General features: G+C 34.3%; 14 protein-coding genes across 14 annotated transcripts; 8 read left to right on the forward strand and 6 right to left on the reverse strand.

Annotated features, from left to right (window-relative positions):
* Positions 1-222: 222 nt before the first annotated feature.
* BmR1_04g06380 (Elongation factor 1-alpha) lies at positions 223-1,767 on the reverse strand (the record flags this gene model as incomplete). Its single annotated transcript, XM_012794427.1, has 1 exon — positions 223-1,767. One exon carries the CDS (start codon positions 1,765-1,767, stop codon positions 223-225), a length of 1,545 nt encoding a protein of 514 aa, XP_012649881.1.
* BmR1_04g06385 (RRP1, ribosomal RNA-processing protein 1) lies at positions 1,803-2,849 on the forward strand (the record flags this gene model as incomplete). Its single annotated transcript, XM_012794428.1, has 1 exon — positions 1,803-2,849. One exon carries the CDS (start codon positions 1,803-1,805, stop codon positions 2,847-2,849), a length of 1,047 nt encoding a protein of 348 aa, XP_012649882.1.
* On the reverse strand, positions 3,440-3,841 carry BmR1_04g06390 (NifU-like protein C1709.19c; the record flags this gene model as incomplete). Its single annotated transcript, XM_012794429.1, has 2 exons — positions 3,440-3,612; positions 3,634-3,841. 2 exons carry the CDS (start codon positions 3,839-3,841, stop codon positions 3,440-3,442), a joined length of 381 nt encoding a protein of 126 aa, XP_012649883.1.
* BmR1_04g06395 (Ankyrin repeats (3 copies)) lies at positions 4,056-6,716 on the forward strand (the record flags this gene model as incomplete). Its single annotated transcript, XM_012794430.1, has 1 exon — positions 4,056-6,716. The coding sequence occupies one exon, from the start codon at positions 4,056-4,058 to the stop codon at positions 6,714-6,716; it is 2,661 nt and encodes an 886-aa protein (XP_012649884.1).
* Positions 7,288-8,982, forward strand: BmR1_04g06400 (Galactose oxidase central domain; the record flags this gene model as incomplete). The annotated part of the gene is made up of 7 exons (XM_021482505.1): positions 7,288-7,508; positions 7,529-7,687; positions 7,740-8,062; positions 8,083-8,244; positions 8,265-8,382; positions 8,404-8,601; positions 8,622-8,982. The coding sequence occupies 7 exons, from the start codon at positions 7,288-7,290 to the stop codon at positions 8,980-8,982; spliced, it is 1,542 nt and encodes a 513-aa protein (XP_021337728.1).
* On the forward strand, positions 9,085-10,824 carry BmR1_04g06405 (pyruvate kinase; the record flags this gene model as incomplete). Its single annotated transcript, XM_012794432.2, has 3 exons — positions 9,085-9,205; positions 9,255-9,972; positions 10,194-10,824. 3 exons carry the CDS (start codon positions 9,085-9,087, stop codon positions 10,822-10,824), a joined length of 1,470 nt encoding a protein of 489 aa, XP_012649886.2.
* Positions 10,825-11,273: 449 nt separating this feature from the next.
* BmR1_04g06406 (mitochondrial ribosomal protein L46 precursor, putative) lies at positions 11,274-12,112 on the forward strand (the record flags this gene model as incomplete). The annotated part of the gene is made up of 4 exons (XM_021482506.1): positions 11,274-11,603; positions 11,624-11,896; positions 11,917-12,065; positions 12,088-12,112. The coding sequence occupies 4 exons, from the start codon at positions 11,274-11,276 to the stop codon at positions 12,110-12,112; spliced, it is 777 nt and encodes a 258-aa protein (XP_021337729.1).
* On the forward strand, positions 12,105-13,326 carry BmR1_04g06415 (Short-chain dehydrogenase TIC 32 chloroplastic; the record flags this gene model as incomplete). Its single annotated transcript, XM_012794434.1, has 4 exons — positions 12,105-12,408; positions 12,429-12,564; positions 12,585-13,242; positions 13,264-13,326. 4 exons carry the CDS (start codon positions 12,105-12,107, stop codon positions 13,324-13,326), a joined length of 1,161 nt encoding a protein of 386 aa, XP_012649888.1.
* A 2-nt stretch (positions 13,327-13,328) lies between these two features.
* On the reverse strand, positions 13,329-14,189 carry BmR1_04g06420 (exosome complex component RRP43; the record flags this gene model as incomplete). Its single annotated transcript, XM_012794435.1, has 1 exon — positions 13,329-14,189. The coding sequence occupies one exon, from the start codon at positions 14,187-14,189 to the stop codon at positions 13,329-13,331; it is 861 nt and encodes a 286-aa protein (XP_012649889.1).
* A 683-nt stretch (positions 14,190-14,872) lies between these two features.
* Positions 14,873-16,336, forward strand: BmR1_04g06425 (hypothetical protein; the record flags this gene model as incomplete). The annotated part of the gene is made up of 1 exon (XM_012794436.1): positions 14,873-16,336. One exon carries the CDS (start codon positions 14,873-14,875, stop codon positions 16,334-16,336), a length of 1,464 nt encoding a protein of 487 aa, XP_012649890.1.
* Positions 16,466-16,793, reverse strand: BmR1_04g06426 (conserved Plasmodium protein, unknown function; the record flags this gene model as incomplete). Its single annotated transcript, XM_012794437.2, has 3 exons — positions 16,466-16,510; positions 16,531-16,654; positions 16,675-16,793. The coding sequence occupies 3 exons, from the start codon at positions 16,791-16,793 to the stop codon at positions 16,466-16,468; spliced, it is 288 nt and encodes a 95-aa protein (XP_012649891.2).
* A 203-nt stretch (positions 16,794-16,996) lies between these two features.
* On the reverse strand, positions 16,997-19,861 carry BmR1_04g06427 (hypothetical protein; the record flags this gene model as incomplete). Its single annotated transcript, XM_021482507.1, has 1 exon — positions 16,997-19,861. The coding sequence occupies one exon, from the start codon at positions 19,859-19,861 to the stop codon at positions 16,997-16,999; it is 2,865 nt and encodes a 954-aa protein (XP_021337730.1).
* Positions 19,862-20,254: 393 nt separating this feature from the next.
* Positions 20,255-22,275, forward strand: BmR1_04g06435 (RAP protein, putative; the record flags this gene model as incomplete). Its single annotated transcript, XM_021482508.1, is given in 5 exon segments — positions 20,255-21,483; positions 21,504-21,639; positions 21,661-22,079; positions 22,090-22,149; positions 22,170-22,275. 5 exon segments carry the CDS (start codon positions 20,255-20,257, stop codon positions 22,273-22,275), a joined length of 1,950 nt encoding a protein of 649 aa, XP_021337731.1.
* On the reverse strand, positions 22,291-22,499 carry BmR1_04g06436 (hypothetical protein; the record flags this gene model as incomplete). Its single annotated transcript, XM_021482509.1, has 2 exons — positions 22,291-22,338; positions 22,359-22,499. 2 exons carry the CDS (start codon positions 22,497-22,499, stop codon positions 22,291-22,293), a joined length of 189 nt encoding a protein of 62 aa, XP_021337732.1.
* Positions 22,500-22,525: the final 26 nt, after the last annotated feature.

A 22,525-nucleotide genomic window follows, 5' to 3' on the forward strand; every position in this document is an offset into this window, starting at 1 on the left:
TATCGATTAGTTAAAGCATGCGTATTAGTCGGATTAATTTGTAATGGTGCCGTGTATAATATAAGCCTGCCCCAGCGGTGGTAAGGGTCAGTAGAACTGGGGAAATGTAAAAAGTAGAGGGCAAACTGGACTAGTTCAGATTTTATTATTCATACACTACTTGTATAGTACACACACACTATTGGGTCAGATTAAATTATACATACACAAGAATTTCTGGTATCAACGACATGAGACAATCGTTCCCCAGCCAACAACCGTCCCCGAACTTCTAACAATAACCTTGGATAGACGCTTGGCGCCTGTGGAGTCCGGGTGAACAATAGCTTCGCTAGCAAAGCGAAATGACACAACATAATCCATTCCAGGGCGAATTACATAACTATTCTCATTGTTTGAGTCTTTGACAACTTCAATGAATGCTTCCTCTGAAACGTTGCCAATAATTAACTCTACCGATTGACCTATCGTTAATTGTGACTTTGAAATTTTACTTGCATACAATTTCACACTAATCCATTCGGCAACGCGTGGAATGTCAATTCCATGCACAATTGCAACTATATCACCCAAGGAATCTACATTCTGAGACCTGATAGTTACATCCAGAACGCTGCCTGTACCTATACTTGCATTATTAAAAGATTTGGATGAGAGGTCTTTAATTACGGTAACATCCAGCAGTGAGGGCAAGGCTGTGGCCTTGTTATATCTAGAGAGTGAACCAGACTCAACATATATAGTAAGCTTTAATTCCTTATTATTGGCCCACTGGTCGATAACATGGCATACTAAGTCACTACCATAAGGAATAGGCTTCATTATATCAATTCGATGTGAGAGTTCTTGAAATAAAGTGTTTCCTTTATACCAGCTGCATAACCCATCCACAGAATTACCCACACTTGGTTTGTCTATATTTAGTCCGGTATTGGAAACAATAGGTATAAAGGTAAAATTTATATTAATTTTTAATAGAGATTTACAAATGCCAACTACTAGGGATTTTGCTGCAATAAATTCTGGCTCTGAGTAATCCACCAGGTCCATCTTATTAATACATATAATTATATCATTTCCTATACAATGATGGTAGATTAGCATGTGATTTATACCCAATGTAACCATATTTTGTACTGTAAAACTACTTGATTGGTTGAACTTGGTTAGTTTCGTTATATCAAGAATTAAAACAGATTGTTGTGCGATCAGGGACGATTTTATTAGGCTTGTAAATAAATCGCAGTGCCCAGGGGTATCTAATAGCAATACATTGTAGAATAAACCGCATAAATTATATGAACAACGGTTAAGCTTAACGTGTATCGTAATACCTCTTTCCCTTTCCTCAGTTGAATTATCTAGCAAATCAGCCAAATGCTTAGGTTTGGATTTATGATCCCTAGTCAAGATATGGGCAATTAGAGTTGATTTTCCTGAATCCACTGGGCCACCAATAAGAACATTTAATGTACCATTTGGCAATGTTGAATGGTTAGCAGGATCCGTTTTGGGTAAAGGATGCTGATTAACCCCCTGAAAATCATCAATTGGAACGCCTTTAGTAAATTGAACAGTTTTACCATGCTCGGAATTTTGACGTTGTGCACTTGCTTGGTGACGCCGCGAATGTTGTTTTGTGTAATTTGGCTTAGGCAAAGAAGCAAAGAAATCTACACCAGAAGATATATCTGAAATATCCGAACAATCTGAAGCCTCATTCAGCTCTTGAGTTATAAAATCACGTAAGCTATGCTTACCCCTCATATGTGAGGCTGCCCTATGCCCACCATCATAATACAATGACTTGCCCACTCACACCATTATTACCGGCATCATCATCGGAAATTAGCGATGAAAGCGATCAAATGGTTTGCGATGTTTCTAATGACATTAATATTGGTAAAAAATTGAGCAAAATTTGCCACAGATTGGCCCATCCTGATGTCAAAATACGTTCAAAGGGAATTAAGGATGTTGGGAAATTTATCGTTAACACTCCTATTATAGGCACAGGAGCCATGAAAAAATTGGCAATTGCCATCTATTTCTATATCTGGTCCACCGATATGCCCATAAACCAACGGCAGGTCTCCGTAAAAATAGCCCAACTACATAATTCATTCGGCGATTATCGCAAATCATTTTCCTACTTCCGGGCTATCTTCTTTGCCCTTGCTGAAAACTGGTCTATGATTGATAAGTTCAGGTCCGATAAGATGCTACTGTTTGTTCGTATTATGGTGGCAGAAGTACTTGGGTTTATCCATAAATCCCGTTATAACAAGCAGATACTTAATCATTTTTCTAAACTTATCCAGGATCCAAATGGAATTTGTAGCGAAAAGGCTACTGGATTGACAATGCATGTGATTGAAGTATTTATACCAGAATACAAGGCCACTATTCATGAAAATCCCACTACTAAGGCATATAAGGGTATACTGTTACCCTTCGTAAAATTGTCTTTAGGTAACAACATGAACATTGTTAAGCATATTCACAACAAGATACTTACTTGTCTTGGCGATGTTTTTGATAATCGCACATTTCTAAAGAGTATTGTTAAGAAGATCAACATGTCGCCAAATAAACAAGCAAGATCTCTTATGGAAAAGACACTAAAGCTATATGAAAATTCTATGGATATTGATGAAGTATTTCCTCCAATAAAAATCCCAAAGGTACATGAAAATATACAATCAGTGCTAAAGAATAATTGTAAGAATGAACACAACAAAAATAAGGATTTGAAGGTTGTATTCAATCTCAAGAATAACAAAACAACTGCATTCTACAAAAACCAACCTCCTGCTAAAATTTCAAGTATTGCTGAGAGCGTCTGCTAACCACTTAATACTTACATTATATCCTTATTTATCATTACACTCTGTGTACAATATTTTACTAAAGGAATTATATAATTTGCTGTATTAGTTATATTATTCGTAAAACCCATCAACGCCTATAAAATTTGTATATTACGCTATAAACTTTGTGATTTTATAATGCATTAAACAAGTAAAGACAGTTATCGCAGCAAGCCAAACCCTTCATAAGTTTACGTCAATGCTTATACTCCTAAAATTCCATTTGTTTTAAATTAATTCTAAACCTACATGCAATAGGTTAGTCTAGAATATCAATTTATTAGTCATTTTCTATACACACAAACATTGAACCGAAAATACTTGGATTGGGTGGCGTATACCACACAAAGTGAACTGCATCATGTATAAAATAGTTTCACAAAAATAAGCTACTTCAAAAATAAGAACCAAACTAATCATTTATTACATCTTAATATCACATAACATAATTTCGCCTATTATTCACTACATCTGGTACCGCGTGTAAATATTCCTTTACTGTAACAAACTAATGTTTGTTAAATTTTGTTAACAAATTATTATACAAATAAAAATATAACTGCGTTATGCTAGTACCCTTCAGTGTCTTCGCCGCTGACAATGTTATTCTCCTTGTCGCAGTTGTATACAGTAGTAACTTCAGGGATGTAATGGGTCAACATTCCTTGAATCATCCTCTTTAATGTTATATCCGATTGGCTACATCCTACGCAAGCACCACTCAATCTGATGAATACCTCCCCTAATTATACATAGTGATTACCTGTGTCATGGTAATAAGCGATAAATTCTACATCACCACCATCCTGTTGTACCACGGGTTTGATTCTCTTATCTATAAGTACTTTAATGGAATGCACAAGTTCATGTATCTCAGGTGCGTAACTAGAAGGTATTTTTACCTTATTTAACGAACTGACTGTAAAAAATTTTTTTGAGATTCTGGGTAGGAAAATTGAGCTTAGATACATGATGACAGTTGTTACCCCAGACCATAACCTGCCTGTAGCTACTACCACACCACTCAAAAACACATATATTTTCACAAACAAATACTCGTGTATCATGGCAATTAATTACATTTTACCAATATGGATTGTTTATGATTAGATTACTCTGCTTATGATTCCTAGTAGAGCATGATTAATAAGTATCATTTGTATTGAATAATTGATCGTTACTACAATGATTTACTCAAGTGAAAATAACAACCTTAATATATTAAAGGATTGCGGATGCAAAAGCCCAGGGGGTACTATAAAAGATATCACTCAAAGTTCCTCAATTAATAACCATACCAGTAGATACGATTTGATATCAGATCGTTCCGTACGTAATTCTCAAACACCGGGAAATTTTACAATCTACGGACCTGGTACTCCAGAAAATGAAATATGGAAGCTCTATATTAAACACATTGAGGGATACCTTGATGTGGCCTCTATGCTAGCATTAAGACAAACCTGCCGATTGCTATACAATCACAAGTACAAGATTGGTAAAGGGGAATTGCTCTTTCATGGATTTATGGGATACGAATCGAAATTTGTGTTTGACATCATCTTTCCACTCGTTTATAAGTCACTTCACCACTCCTACCAGCATAAGCTGAGACTTGATTTGTCAAGGTGTATTTTGATGCGCGATATATCCATAGTACGTATGCTAGATGCGGCACATAGGTGTAACAACAAGGCTGAAGATGATGTCAGAATTACTAATTTGAGGGAATTAAACCTTGACTTTTGCTACAAGCTCTCAGATAAAGCCTTGGAGATTATGCTTACAACTCAACTTCCTTTTTTAGAAAAACTGAGCATTCGTTGTGTACGCAATAAGAATATGACTGGGATACCGTTTATGCGAGATTTAAGCTCTCATAATTGGCCAAAATTCACCCAGTTCTGCTGCTCCTTTTCAAACATTTGGCTAGAACCTATCAACGTTGTGGCAGATTTTATTATCCGCACCGCAGTCAATATAAATAACAATATCGAGAATCGTATGACCAACAAGCTGTTCAGACATGGCTGTGAAGGATTTACTACTAGTATACCTAATTCACCACTCCCAGCGTCTGCTTCCGCGTATAATGATGGTCCAAATGCTGCTAACACAACAATCATCCCTAGTGCTACTAGTATCAGTGATAATATGAATGTGGATGAATCAATATACAAGCTGGTAGAATATCTACGTAAAGAACCGATAAACGATGATCTGCCAAGGGTTACTCCTGTCTTGGAGATTTTCGGTTCCTGGGGAAGTCGATGTTTACTGGAATCAATGGGGTTTAGTTCTCATACACGAGCTTTCTGCACTGCGCTAAAGGCGGGAGATGCAATCACATGTGGCAAATTGGCAAAGACCTTACATTTGGAATTTGAATCGCTTGCAAAATTGGACGAGTGGAAGAACAATTCAACAGTGCAATTGCTTCGCAATTGTGGAAGTGAGTTGCTGGTAAACAGTCCCCTAACAATAACAACTACAGAGCATTCTGGTGTTGACGTATGGACCCTACCAATTTCTATCGCAATTCAGCAGGAGGATCACGATACATTTAATTTATTACTGGTAAGAGGTGCAAAATTAAATATTTGGGATTACCTGGGCAAATCTCCTCTTTATCGTGCTTGTGAAGTGGAAAGGGTTGATTTTGTCAAATTAATTTTGAATATTACTCTTGAACCTATTGTCTTTGATGAACAGGGATTATCGGCCCTTAGTATTGCAATTCAAAAGAGGAACATAGAAATTGTTAAGTTACTATTGAATAGTGGTGCCGAATTAAACATAAAGTCTCCTCATGTTAAGTGCTACAAATCACCGCTTTATATCGCTTGTGAGACAAATTGTCCAGAGATAATCCAGTTGTTACTGGATAATGGTGCAGATCCTAATTGGCGATTTCAACTTAAATTAACACCTACACTCATAGCCTATAGGTTGGACCCATCTTGGCTTGAAATATTCATCAAATTCGGAGCAGGTACTCCGAGAGAGAATCGTTGGGTCCTAACAGAAGTACTAAGCTGTGCTATAACCAAAAATGATATAACTTCTGCCAAATATTTAATAGATCTTTTTCCTGATTTACTAGGCCGAGAACATGACATATGGTCGAAACCGCACATACAGGCATCAAAACTGGGTAATTTGGAAATTTTAAAATATCTTACCCAAGATAAATCGTTGCTAGATAATCTAGATTCTAGCGGTACATGCGCTTTACACGCAGCTACCGAAGAGGGACATCTCGAGTGTATTGAGTATTTGTTGAGTGCAGGCGCTGATGTTAATTTATGTAACAAATTCGACCAAAATTCACTACACCTGGCGGTGCTGGAGAATAAATATGATGTGGCAAAGCTTTTGTTAGAGCACAAGATTTGCGTGAATCAGAAGGATAATATGCAGGGAGAGACACCACTAATGACCTGCATACGAACTAGAAATGAAAGCATTGGTTTGCTAATAGTTAATAATGCCGATAATTTGGACTTCAATGCCCGTGATTCAATGGACCGTAACTGCTTGATGTATGCATTGTTCTTTGGCCAAAACACTTTATCGGATTTGCTGGCCCAAAAAACACCAGAACTGACACCAGGCAACAACCCTCATTTAGTTCAAAGTGTTAATAGCGTTGGTAACGACAAGAAGAAGTTGCGCAATATTCTGAAGATATTCTGGCCCAAAAATGCCACTGTAGAACACACACGGATTAAAACGATAGATCGAGTACCCTCAAATACAGCTTCTTTCTCTCTTCTCCGCTCGAGGCAAATACAGAATAACTCCATCATCTACCAAAACTCTGCAATTAGGAGTAACAGCGGCTAGTAAATCATACTACTATATTAGTTATCTCCTTATAATTTATTAGGATGTCTAATTAATAGTTAAGATTGTATATCATAGTTTGTTAAGATCTAAATACATGATTAAATATTATTGCATAATATTTATGCGGTATCCTCGCTCATGTTTAGGTTTTGTGTACGATTTATTAATCTTTCTCACTATGTCATAGTATTTTTAAATATCTCCAAATTTGAATGGTAAAAATTACATATCGTTTAAAATAAGTTCATGCTTTGGCAATTTTATAGATCATAAAGATTATATTAACAAATTAACGCAGGTATATATATATATATATACAGATAGAAATTATAAATGAATAACAATTTGAATAGTAGTTAAAAATTGGCATAATGTATATATCACAAATATTTAAAAACTGTTATTTTGTTTATATTAAAAAATCTAAACAAGTATAACTATAGATCATCATATAATGAGATGATATAATATTGTTTATTAACAAATTATTGAGCTAAAAGCTAGTATTAATTCGTTTGACATATTAATATATTGGCCATCACTATACATATAGTGGAGTGAGGCTTCTATGAGTGGAGGCAAGAGTAAGCGTTCGGCAGTCTATGATTCCGAGTATAAGAATGCAGCTAAAGATGGAAGAAAATCGGCCATCAGTGAAAATTTGTATAAGAAAAAGAAATCAGAGCCCATAGGCCAGTACTTGGACAGATATACCAAACTACTAGACAGTATAACTCCATCTGAAACTCCTTCACCGAGGAATAATGCAACTTTGACATTGATTAACAAGTAATGTATCACATATTCAGTAATGAACTATTCTTGTTTGGAGGAGAATACTGCAATGGCAATATTTTCAATTTGTATAATGATTCTTATATATATGACTTAAATGTTAACAAATGGTCACTAATTAAATGTAATAACAAGCCAAAACCTCGTTGTAGCCATCAGATCGTAAAGTACAAGTAGGTATTACTACATATTACCATATTTTTTACAACAAATTTACTAAATTAGTGACGTGTTATTTATGTTTGGCGGCGAATTTGCCACTAAAAATGAATATTTCCACTACAATGATTTGTGGACTTTCACATTAACTAATAAAACATGGATTGAAATTAAAACAAATGGAACAATTCCCAGTGGTAGAAGTGGACATAAGATGGGAATTTGGAATGATAACATCATTCTGTTTGGAGGGTTTTATGATACAAACTACGAGTGTAAGTATCACAACGATCTATACCTTTACAACATCAAATCAAACACTTGGTCAAAACTTGAAAGTATCAATCCTGGACCAATACCACGATCTGCATCAATATTTTCCATTAAAGGTATTTTCGTCATTAAATAGATAATATATTATTCATTTACGGAGGCTATTCCAAGATAAACGACATTGGCATAGCGCATTCCGATACCTGGACCACAGATTTACAACACATGGCAACGAACGGCAACAAAATTGTCTGGGAGAAAAGAAAACTTAGCGGCGAACCTCCTAGAGCTGAAATTTGTAAATACGGATTTATTTAGGCTATGGAAATTGTGTCAATGATGGGGTTGTCTATCTATTTGGAGGGATTAGGGACATAAATGATGATATGGATTCAATATTTTATAATGATTTATTCACTATCAACCCACAGAATAGGTATTCTAACTGTTTACATAGGAAATGGATCAACCTTTATCGCACTGCCCAACCTGAGTCACTAGATTCATTAAAATTTAATGATAAAACTAGTAATTTCCCAATTGAAAGGGCAAATTCACTGCTAGCATATAGTAATAATGTGTTATATGTATACGGGGGCATCCGGGAATTTAAAAAAACAGATGTGATATTATCAGATATGTGGAAATATGAGAAGTAATTAATTGTTAATACAGCAATAATTGGACTTGCTTAATACCCTGTGACATACAGAATGTGAGCCAATCAGAATCTGATTCTGTAGAAGGATCCTGTGATTCATCTGTGGAATTTGATGATTCTATTATAGAATATGAGGAATACGGAGAAGAAAGCGATATTACTTACAGCAATTACAGCAGTGACGATGATAAATCTGGAGAAGAAGAAATATGTAAAGTAAATGATTTTTTATTGGTGAAAAAGGGAGAGAAATTGAGGGATTTTTTTGAACGCACAAAGGAACACTGGCTTCAAAAAATACCTAGTGAGAATATGAATGAAAAAGATGCAAAAAGGATTGCTTTTGAAAATTGTAAATTTTTTTACGAAAACTAATTATATCATCGTACTAGTATATATGTTAATCTTCATGTGGTGTGGCATAATATGATGAGAGACCCCATTCATAGGGGCCTCGTTAGGGGTGCAAATGTTTCTATGAATAGAATAATCAAAGCTGTTCCAGATGATGAAATATCAAAAAAACTGACTAAAATAGTCTGCACAATTGGTCCGGCCTCAGCTAATGTCGATAAAATAGTAGCAATGATTAAATCTGGTAAGTACTTGTCTCAAACAAATTTAATTCCATTATTCGTTTGATTTAGGCATGAACGTGTGCAGATTCAATTTTTCACATGGTACTCATGAGACTCATTATGAAACAATGAAACTTGTGAAGGAAGCTATGAAGCAGGTACCAGGAAAACACATTGCGCTAATGATAGACACTAAAGGCCCTGAAATCAGAACTGGAAAGCTAGCTCAAGGAGACTATATCCAATTGACAGCGGGACAAACCGTAAAAATTACTTCTGACCAGTCAGTGCTATGTACTAATGAGATAATTTCAATCACCTACGAGCATCTAACTTCCTCAGTCAAACCTGGCAATATTATTTTGATGGCAGACGGAACAATCTCATTCAAAGTTATCTCAGTGGAAAAAGATTATGTTGTTGGGGAGGTGATGAATTCTGCTAGACTGTCTAATAGAAAAAATGTCAACCTACCAGGTGTAAAGGTAAACATACCAGTGATTGGTGAGAAGGATAAGAAGGATATATTGGAATTTGGCGTCGCCCACAACATGGATTACATTGCAGTTTCATTTGTTCAGTCTGCTAATGACATTCTATCTGTTAAAAAACTGATTGGACACAATTCAAATTTGAAAATTATCTCTAAGATTGAAAATGTGGAAGGACTTATCAATTTTGACGAGATATTGGAGGTATCTGATGGAATAATGATTGCAAGAGGCGATCTTGGCATGGAAATACCATCAGAGAAGGTCTTTATTGCCCAAAAAATGATGATTTACAAGTAAGTCTTCAACATTGTTGTTATATTGCATTCTTAGAATCGTTAAATTAATTTTAATGATTTGTAAAAATGCTACAATGAGAAAATTTGTGTCCTACAAATATATGTGTTTTAGTCAGCAAAATAGGCATTGCTATTTTGTGTTAAAAACATGTACACTCAATTTCTTATTTTCAAATATTCACATCCGGGAGAAAATATTTATGAATAAACTAATTTAGGTGCAACATTGCAGGTAAACCAGTAATAACTGCCACACAAATGCTAGAATCTATGATAGTAAATCCAAGACCAACAAGAGCAGAAGTGACAGATGTGGCCAATGCTGTACTTGATGGATCTGACTGTGTAATGCTATCCGGTGAAACTGCTAATGGAGCTTTCAGTGTCGAATGTGTGAGACTGATGTCCCACATTTGTCTGGAAGCCGAATCCTGCACTGATCACATGTCAGTATATTTGAACTTATTGAAGGCAATTCCTACCCCCGTTACTACACAAGAAGCAATTGTGAGATGTTCAGTTGGAGCAATATATTCTGTTAATGCATCTTGCATAATTGCTTTGACTGAAACGGGCAAAACTGCTTCTCTGCTCGCCAAGTACAAACCTAACCAGCTGATTATTGCCATATGTAATAATGAGAATGTTGCGGCGGGTTTGGCATTAAATAGGGGTGTTGTACCAATTATGGTGGATTCGTTCATTGACTCCGATGCCAACATTAACCATGCCATAGAATTTGCCAAAAAGAACAACATTGTTGTGGAAGGCAGCACTGTACTGGCTGTTCACGGCATGGTAAGTTGTGCCCCCGGCAATACAGATATGCTTAAAATTCTTAATGTTTAATATTGAATTTCAAAGTTTTATATTCATTGTTTTTAATTTTTCATTAGAATTTTGTTCATCAATCAATTGAGCGAATTATATGTTAACTTTAATAATAATTCATTGTACGAAAATTAGGTCCATTCCTAGTCCTTAAAATGATAATCAATCAATTTCAATCTTATAGACGCAGATAAATTAATATATTGAGATAATGCTTAAATATTTAAGTAGGGAATGTACATATTCATGGATATGGTAGTATTATGATGATAACTTTATCAGAAAAATATATGGAATATGTGCGATTAACTATAATAGAGTTGAGTGTTTACAAAGGTACAGTGGATAGTGTATTGATATGCAATAGTAATTGCGCTTTAACAGATTTTTGAAGGTAAATATGTAGATCAAGCGACGTTTATTACTAATTACATTTTTTCTAAAGAATGACCCCATTCAAATAATTGATGCTAAAAAATGTGTCGGTAAACCGTACACTATACCATGACGGTTACATGATACAACTGGGTCTATGCATAGAACGCCAGCCTATCAGATATTTTGATCCTCTATATGAATCTAAATTTCGAATTTTTCGCGAAAACTGGTCAATACGCACTTGTAATTCCCTTTCTCTTTTACAAACAAAAAATACGGACCGATCATTTCAAATTAATTCCCTAACTGACGATTCTAAAGTTACAGATAGCTTCAGTTTGGACAATTTGCTGGAGCAAGAAAGGTCTTTTATACAAGAAATATCCGCAAAAACAGATACAACGGACGCTGTTGATAAGGTACCTAATTACTTAAGTAGTCTAATGAAAATTATACTGATAATAGCGATCAAAATAATTTGAAAAACATAAATCGCTTATCGGAAGATCGTTTATATCTAATAATTAAACGAAACAACACTTGCAATTGGAGCTTCCCAATCATCAATTACAACCCCGAATTCACTCTTAGAGAAACTTTGCTCAATCTTTGTGACCAAAATCTTTTTCATGACTTTTCAATTTATTTCCTTGGATATTCACCCATTTGTCATATCAAAACAAGAGATTCTCAACAAAATAAAGTGTCAAAGGTATTTCACACATAATTTAGATTTTTTATTATCGTGCACGAGTAATACCTGGCAAAAATATTCAAATCAACTCGGAAATCAGCGATTACGCTTGGGTAAATAGGGCAGAACTCAAAAGACATCTAGACATTTTAAAGTATAAACGCATATTCCAATCATTACCTCTTTGGTAACCATTACAATATATATAGCTGGAGCGATTTAAAATATGCCTGATATTGATTTTAGCAAACCAGTTGGAAAATTCAAATCCACTTGTTTTTATGATGCCATACTTCATGAACCCCTTTTCCAATCAGTTCTGTTCCAATTCATAGCAATAGCCATATATTCATTGATTTACAAGATATATTTTAAGTATGTATTAAATATGTTATTTAAAGACCTAGAAAGATGCGTATTTTACATAACATTCTCATTGTTGCATTATCTAATCACGGTAATATTGGCTAGGGGTAAGATAAATAATAACAATTTATGTGATGTACGAAACAAAGTAGCTGTCGTCACTGGTATGTTGTAAAATATATAGGTGGATGTAAGGGAATTGGATTGAATATTTCAATTAACTTGTTGAAATTTGGCTGTACAGTGATAATGATTAGTAGGGATAAATCCACGGCAGAAGCAATTATTAAGTTAATCACTGATTCATTTTGGACAAACACGTAACTACAAAAATATATAGCAAGCTGATTCACTTTGTGCAAATTGATCTTGATAATTTCCAATCCATAAAGAATTGTGTAGATGTTATATCCAAAAAATTTAAACAAGTTGATTTCATAATAAATAACTCAGGAATTTCCGTCAATAATTCGAAAGATGATGACAAAAATTCACTTTTAAAACATTTCAATGGGAACAAAGTATACTCAACAAATGTAATGGGTCACTATATCTTGACAGAAATGTTGTTACCTATACTGAAGAATAACGGTCGCGTTATTAATATGTCCAGCTTCGCCCACTTTTATTACAAACCTGAATCAAATGTATCCAGTGTAGATTACATTTATGGGGAGAGTAAACTGGCAAATATACACCATGCTACAGTACTTCAGAGAAAATTTGACTATATGAATAATGGCTGTATGGCATTTTCATGCGCCCCTGGAATATCCATGACCAATCTATTTTACGAACTAAACCTTGTAAAAAACCCCCAAATTGCTAACTTGATAAATTTTATTGTCAAAATATTTGGTAAAACACAAAATGAAGCGGCCCAAATAGTACTATTTTTATGTATGACTCCAAGGGATCAGTTAACAGGGGGCTCCTACTACAGCAACATGAAAATTGGTATAACTTCTAAGTTTGCAAGTGATATCAAACTTCAAAAGGTAAATACTTCTATTATGTAGCAATTTTATGAAGAAACGCATGCTTTATATCAAAAATTAATATCTGCCGAAGCTGATATGTAGTATTACAATATTGATAATAATTTAATAACTTGTTGTGCTACATCCAGTTGCCCTTCGTCTAAACCTTCATTGAATGCGCCTAATTCTGTATTATTATAGTATACAACTTGATATTTATTAGTATCATTTGTGCAGAGCACTATTGTAAAACTGTTGCCATGACATTCTTCTAGAAGAGTGGGATCTATGATAACACAATCTCCAATTTTACAGTAAGTGATGCAAAAAGTCATGGCTGGCAATTTTAATTCAATTTTGCTACCACACTGATGTTGATGAGTGATAAATTTTCCTTCGCTATTTAATGATATAATTGGAAATTTAATATTCTTTAATGCGATATTTGTGGCGAATACACTCCAATCTAGGCCATTTCCATCATAAGAATCAAAATTAATCACAACGTTCAGTGACCAATAGCAAGTTATAATTTTTTCCTCAAACGGCAAATGTTGTTCTAGTTGTTCTCCAATCAATGTAGTAATAATATTGTCAATCATAGTACCAATCCAAAATCCATAGTTCAAGTTATGACCAGCAATATCTGCAATCTCATCTTCATCAAGTTTGTTGAATTCAACAGTTGTGATTACTGGAGATTTTTGAGATGAATAATTTGCTGACGCAAAAATTCTAACATTCAAACTATTAGAACCCGCAGTTATGGTCGCAGCTGATAATAGAATGCCACAAAGCGAGTTATTTGGATGTTCCAAGTTGAAAATAGTGAAATTTGGTTTGCGATAATCGAGAAAAGATCTACCATCTGACCTTTTTGATTGTTTTAACTTAGATTTGAGGTATTCTGGGATATTTGAATAATTAATTGGTTCACATTTCACATCAGAGACCAATCTTACCATAGTATATTATAGCATGTATGGTGTAGTAATATACTTATACTGTCATGTGCTATGGTGTCATTTTAATGTAGTTAAATACATCATTGAATTTTCAGTAAAGCTTGTAAATAATCAAAACAATCAAAATGACTAACGCTATAACTATCAGATATACCATTCTGACTTTTTAATGGAAATTTCGAATTTTTATATAAAAACTCAAACTTTTAAATATGTATCATTATGTGCGAACAATGTTGATAAAAATATCAACGCGAGTATTATTAGATCTTCACTGGATCTGGATATAATATGTGGATGTGCTCATGGATCTTGAAGTAAGAAGGGCAATAGACATCGAAGAAAATTCATCGCACTTTAGATTGTCATGACCCTTGCATCGCAATCCAATCGCATGTTAATCAATTAAACAACACTTTATCACACTTAATTTAATCATATTTAACTTAATTATACTTGAATACCTTAATCACATATCGTTTACACTTATAAAATAACAAATATGTGCCAATTTTCAATCATTTGATCAGTTTCGATTCATTTGGATTGTTTTATACCCACATTGTTAATCAATCGCACAATCATAATCAAAATCACATTACATCTTACAAATCCTAATTTAAAGTTTAAAGTTTGATATCATTTAAGTTAACTGTGTTATCTATAACAGTTGAGTTTTTGTCATGTTGTATAATAAGGACGGTTACTGCTACACCCAAAACTATAATATAAACCCTTATGCCAACAAATATATCGCAAATTACAATTTTGGTGCGTTGACACATAAAGATATGGTGCAGCAAGAGCCTTTATCTACTGGCTTGCTGGACAACTTTGCCAGTACTAATTCCACTATCGACGGAGATTCGCCTCTGGCTGAATCTGACGTTAGCATAACACCAGACGGTACTAGAGCTCCGGCAAATCGTCGAGACCCAATTTATACTGCAGTTCCAGGTCTTAAGTGGAAGTCCAAGAGTAAGAAGTGGGTTGTGAGATGGGATAACCCGATTACCAATAGGCGTGTTTACAAATATTTCTCGGGACAAAGATATGGATTTATTGGTGCTCACAAGCGCGCTGCTTATTATTTGGAGTTTTTAAATGCGTCGGTTGGCAAGGGTACCGTTTCTAGTGGTGAAAATCCTTTTTGTAGGCGAAATGAAGGACCACCTAAGGGAAAATCAAATAAGGGGTTGCAAAGAAAGTATAGACAAGGCTCTCACTATCAAAATAGAACAGCTTGCAATAAACCATCTGATTATCAATACTCTAATGCTTCTGGACGGACATATAGCATGAATAATAATAATATCAATGAAATGACCGGCGGAATGATGGAAATACTTTCAGTTGACAATTTGTCCAACCCACTAGTTACGGATGTACAGTATATACACCAAGGAAATGCTGGTGGTGCTGATAATAATCTAGATAAAAGACTTTTTACTGATTATACAGAAATGTTCAATAACTGGAAGTCTCACACTGCTTCACAGTACTCTGGTGAACAACACACGGGTGAACAAAATGTTGGAAGCATTGGCATGCTTAATTATCCCACATACGTTTATAACCCACAAAACTACTTAAATCAATTTAGTGAGTATGATGTTGACGAAAGATATTACCAACCTCTTCCATACCTTGATCAGGTTAGTCAACCCAATTCGCATTATCAACAAACCAGTAATGAACCACAGCAATTGGTCGATGTGTTGAATATAGATAATCAGAGAAAATTCGATCCTATTAATTGTAAATCAACATGCGCTGCAGATAAAGATACCAGTTATCAGACACCAATCCAATCCAGCGATTATTTGAATTATTCAAATACTGAATGTTGTCAGACGCCATTTGAACGCCAACTGCCTAATGCCTACAACAATATGTTTGACAATATGGACTATTATAGCATGGAAGATCTTAACAATAAATCTACAGACAATTTGTTGCAGAATATTTCTGCCAATTGGACTTGTAGATCTGATAATCAGGGAATATGTTGTACAAAAGTGCAGAATAATGGTGGGAATTGTAATATCGGCAACAGTAATGCTGATTGCAGTGATAAACTAGGTAAAAGAGGAAATTGTAGTAATTGTGATGTGAATTGGAAAGTATCAAAACGCACCAATCAGTAATGCAGTCCATGCGATTAACTTATAACTCACACTACAACAATTCAATTTATGATTAGAATGATATAATAGAGATATATGTAGTTGTGATTTAAAAATTAACTAGTAAAATGTGTTAATAATAAGTAATATTTAATCTTCGACTGGATAAGTATAGGGCAGATCCGCTACTAGCTTCTAAGTTGGCAATGACTTACTCCCTTGTTAATACTTTTCCAAATATTGTTACAAGTCTCGCTCAGTGTGTAAGACGATAAACACCCCCCTGCCATTATAAACATCCAATATCTATTGTTGTGCTTGAGCACGTGGTCATATAATCTAAATCATAGTTGAATTACTTGGTTTTATTTAAAATGTAAAATAAAGGTGCAAAAAGGTCTTTACCCTTTCTGGTAGACTTGAGCCAACGCCAAATGAAATTTGGGTACTGGGTAGTATAAGGGCTACCGGGGATCATCAAGGTTTACTAGCACAATATAAACTATTCTAAACCCTATAATTAATAACTTAATACTAACAGGCAATTGTATATATTGTTAATGTATAATGTTATTTATATAAAAATTATAAAATATTAACATTAGTATTAGATACAAAATTTATAGTTTATAGCGTGCTAATGGATATTATACATGACTTGGTACTTCGTTTAATAAAAAGTTAATGCATGAGTCGCTTAATTTCTACTTCAATTGACGCAATAAAGTCATTATGTCCATTTTTCAACGATAATATCCTCTGCACCTCCATTTCAATGACATTATTAACTATCCTCAGTCCATCTGCTGTATTATACACGTCCGATAATTCCACCAGCGCAATTTGGGGAATATCTTCGCTGTCCATCTTGCGTCCATCTTTGATGACAGGAGGATCAACCCTGCATACTAACTTTATATTCCCCACCAAACTCTTGCACGAGTCCACATGCCACAAGTAACTAAACAAACCTTTGTTATTATTGTTATCTATATCAAGGGTATCTTCATCATAATGGATGAGAGGAGGCGCTAAATATTTATTAAAATTTGGACGAAGAATTGGACCGTCCAAATACTCAATCAGCCTGATCAAAAGTTCTTCAATCATAGCAGTTGCATGAGCTTTGAGCGCAGTAATTAACTCAGCATGGAATAGAATGTTTTTGGCTGGCATAACAAATTTAGTCCACTCAGCAAAAACGTTTTGCAACAAATTTACAAATAATGGCAGTTCAAATAAGGGAACGGAGCAAACATCATAGGACATTGGAGTGCTGATAATTTGAGATTTAGATTGTTGGAGATAATTTGTGAGCTTTCCCTGGTAGTAATCATTCTGAACAAAAATATCTCCGGCAAATTTAAGTTTGCTAGGTATACCATTGATGACGTATGAATAAGAAGATCCGTCCATTTGCTTGGAAATGTTACTACACAAGCAAGATGGTATGTTGTTTACAATTGATGCAACAAGTTCATCCAATTGGTCTCCATAGAGAGAAACATATTGAAATTTTGATTGTAGTGAAGGTAGTGAAGTCATATAATAGAGACCTTGTATAAATTTCCTAATCTTATAAGTGAGTTTGGGCTTATTACACTCATCTAATTCGTTAGTGTCAGTGGAACCATGTAGAGAGAGATTGATATCTCCAGAGATTTCAGCGGGATCAGTTAGATCCAGAGGAAGATCTACATAATAAAACTTCTTCTTTTGCGCAATACCGCAATGTATTAGCAATCTAGATGCTGCAGTAGTTGATGGTGATATTTCAAATACTACTTTAATGTAATTCTGATCCAGCTTAACCGTAGGTATCCGTAATCCTTTAATACATAAATCTTTATAGTTAAGAACAAAATTTCCAGAAGTAATCAAAACTCGGTCTATGTGTTCAACATTACGTATGTTATCAATTGTCAACAACACATGTGGATACTTAACAATTTTGTTAAAGGAAATATGCTGAGAATTATCAAACTTGCACTGCTGTGTTTCTATAATTCCTTTTACAATGTTTTTAGTGACTTTAGCCGCAGATCCATGTTTTAACGAATCCTTTATCAGTTGCGGATCCACTTTCGACAAATGCGTTCTAGTTGTGGAAGGGGATATGCTTTGCTGCATTGATATAGCCTCAGCCATGAAACCAGATGTAGAAGTTGGAGAGTGACAAGTGTGAATCGGTGATAAAAAGTTGTTCGATGGTGATTGATGGGGAATTGGCGTTATTGGATTACTGAGAGGATAGGATCCCGATTTATTCAATGCATCTATGTTTTGCAATGACCCATCCAATGGATTGATAGATTGGCCATTATCCTGAGACTTATGTAAACAAGTACAATATGATAAGTATTTAGAGGGCGAGTACCAATTGACCACAGGAATCAGTTTGTTGTCAATAGAGGTGCTCGTACTTGGTATTAAAATTTGTTCATTGATAGACGTAAAATCTGACTCCATTGACTCCTTAAGTTTAAACGGAACTAACTGATAGTCTGATGATAAAATGCTAGATTCAGAAGGCGAATTACATATACGATAAATGTTAGGTCCCAAAACTTCATAATGATTGGATACAGTTGGTACAATTTTATCAGCAAAACTGTTGTCACTTCTACAGCTAGGACAAATTTCAACTGGTTTGAGTTTGGTCTTTTTATGCATTGAACAGACACTACATGTGGTGAAAGCATTTATAATATTTGTTCCACAAGTGCTAAATGCTTCCCCGCACATAAAGCATTGCAAAGCCTTAGCCGCATCACTAATTACCGATTTGACACACTTAATCAACGAATTATCCTCAGGAACATGTGATTCTGCTTTGTTAATCAAATAAGAATCATCGAATTCAGATGCCGCATATGGTTTATTATATAATATCTTGAAACTAGCGTTGTTGGATATAGATTGGGTTGCATATAACTTTTCTATTTCATGTGATAATAAAGGAGGTTGGTTTGAAACATTTACACAAGAAGGGTCCGAAGTATGTTCATTAACTGCACTGCTTGTTAAACAACACTCGCAGTTTGAAGATTTCGAGTAAGTGGAAGCTTTCTTGATTAATCGTGAGTGATAGTCATCGAGTGATGATTGAGAGGAAACTCTGTTACTGGGACTAAATGAACGGCGGAATGGTTTGTCCTTGTTTATAAGATGCTTATACAAGTGAAATTTTCCATCTCCTTCATAATTATCCGGTATATCATCGTTGTTCTTTACAACGGCGCCTATCTGCAATGTGTTACATTCCAATACAGAGCTATCATCGCGTTTGATAATTTGAACAACTGTTTTTTTGCCATCCGATGGCGTTACCTTGATTTTCAAAGTTTCATTTGCAGATGTATCCAAAACAAATTTTCCATCATCATGACGTGGAATATTGGAATTTTGGTTAGGGTTGTAGTTTATATTACCTACAGTGCTGAAACCAATTGGTATGCCATTAAAATCGAATTCAGATTGTTCGGTACGCTGCGTTTTAAAGTCAGTTGACCCATCGTTGCAAGGTCTTGGATAGTCGATAGACATTTCCAAATTAAATTAATCTGCTATATAATATGAAGAATAGGATAGATCAAGTAGTGATTTATCTATTACAAACATAATATACAGTTATTGTGCAATAAAAAAAATATGTATTTTGCATGGATGGCTATTGCACTTGAATGCGAATACAGTATTCATGCCGCACCATTTTGCAACGATTCAAACAATCACTCATTCACTCATTTATCGCAGCATTTATATATTTATTTAGAAATAATCTACATTTACAAATAATGGAATGTTAAATTGTATGATTATCAGAAATATTAGTTGTTGTCGCGTGGAATCTAATCATGACACAGCTTACTACATTATACCTCTCTACCATACAATCTGTAACGATATAGTTGGGCGTACTTATTAGTTGTGTCATGTATGCACATTTACTTTAGTTTATATCTTGTACTAATAATCACAAGTTTAGATGTTATAGGAGTGAAGTTTAGCGATAATATAGCGACTTTCATCTCTCCTTCCTATCATAACACCCAACTTTGCAACTTATTTGCCAAGAGAGTCAAAATAAGACATGGAATCCCTTCTGACGGCAAAAAATTTACTTTGGAAGACTTGATTCAGCAAAATATCCTTCCTCAACCTCCAGTCTTTGACAATGATCCAGGGTACAACCGCTTCCACAAAATAGACTATAAGTCTTTAGCTCGTAAGCACTTAAAACTTGAACAACAAAGGATAGCCAGGCTGGATCAATATTTCAATGATTCTTCCAAGCAATATACACTAACTGAATTGCTAAATATTCTAAATGAACATGGAATCTATCCTTACATGTCAATCAGCACAACCATTGAAATGCTTAATAGATTCAAATACGCAATACACAATTATATATCAGTTAATAATTATTTATGTGATGAATTAGTAGATTTGATACACAAAAATAGAGGGTTTTTAAGGATTATTGGCTCAATACGGCGATGTATGAAGATTCTTAAAAGGGTTATCGTTAGAGAGGCACTGTTGGACGATCCTAAAATAAAAAAATCGCTTCCTCAATTTAAAAATAGTGATATTGTTGACATTTTTGAGGTACTATCACTTACCAGATACAAAAATGATATTTTAATTACACTCCTCATAAATTATGTCGAAGATCATTTAAAGAATTTTACTATAAATCAATTATGTAACATTGTTTATCACATAAGCAAGCTAAAATACAGTGCTATTGGAATTGTTAAAAATTTAACTTCACGTGTAACTGAATTAACTCATTTATCTCCTCATGATTCATTACTTGTTTCTGAGGCACTAGTGTCATTTGATTATGTACAGAAAGATGTTTTTGATAAACTAGCTGATGATATTTTAAATGGCATAGAAGATTTTGAAGTAAAGGAATTAATTAGATTATTTAAGACATTCACCTCAGCTGAATATATAAACGATGATTTTTACACTCGTGTTACAGAGGCCATATCAAATAATCTAGACAAATTAGATACTGCTAGCTATGTCATGGATCTACTATCCTCGCTATCACATATGAATATGAAAATTAGTCATTTATTAGATTTCATATCTGTGTATATTAACACTAATTTTTCATCATTTTCACCAACCCAACTAGCTTCAATTTCCAAGTAATATACACCGAATTTAGGTATCTTGCTATGTTGCATTGTTATCCCAAGGAATTATTTAAGAAGATATTCAGTCTTCCAATATTTTCTGTTATACCAGATATGGAAGTGATGAACCACATCAGAATGGGCTATCACAAAAACAACTCTTACACGGTATTTTAACTCTTTATTTAGGCTTATTTACATAAGTATCCCTTCTGTGAACTTGACAAGTTGTACAATAAAATTTTTATCGCATACAAATCATACCATCTGGAGTCATCCGCTACTGATAAGGATCAATTCAAGTTTACTGAGAAGAACGAGAGGAATTTGAGAGATATATTTTTGTACCAATCCAGAGAAAAAATATTTACATCTTCTTCCATACACTTGGAAATTGCAGATATATACAGAAACCAATTCAATATCAATTTCCATGTCGGATTTCCGTCGGATGAAGGCTTTTTAATTGATCTTGCCTATGTTACTGATGATGGTGATAAATTTGCAATTAAAGTAAATGGTCCATTTCATTTTATGCAAAGATGTTTGTCACAGATTCCACCACCTCTAACTGCATCTTCTATGTTCAAAGAGAGGTATGTAAATGTGTATAATTAGATTGCTAAAAAAGATGGGTTGGATTGTCTCTAACATAAACTACTGGGACTATGCTACATGGTAAGAATTAGTTTATCAAGGTTCCCTTTTGAGAAGAAGAAATGTACCCTTTTTAATGCACTCCCTGACAAACTCAAAGAATTGTGTAACAAAAATGTAGTGGAAACTTGTAACACTGCCAAATAATTTCACACGCATTTACTATATATAATCAATCTTGCATTTACATAGTTTGTTAGTGACAATGACCTATATTAAGTGTATTTAACCTCTAGATTGGATAATTTAATAGTTTTCTTAGGCTGTGCCTTGCGATACCTTATGTTCCATCCTGAAGCTTCTGTGGATTCTATCGAAAATGTCATTGAAAGGATTAATAGTATTTGAAAAAATGCCAATTTAAATATCATAATGTATTATAATATAATTCATTTAT

The sequence above is a fragment of the Babesia microti genome, chromosome IV, assembly GCF_000691945.2.
Source record: "Babesia microti strain RI chromosome IV, complete genome".
Classification (NCBI taxonomy): domain Eukaryota; phylum Apicomplexa; class Aconoidasida; order Piroplasmida; family Babesiidae; genus Babesia; species Babesia microti.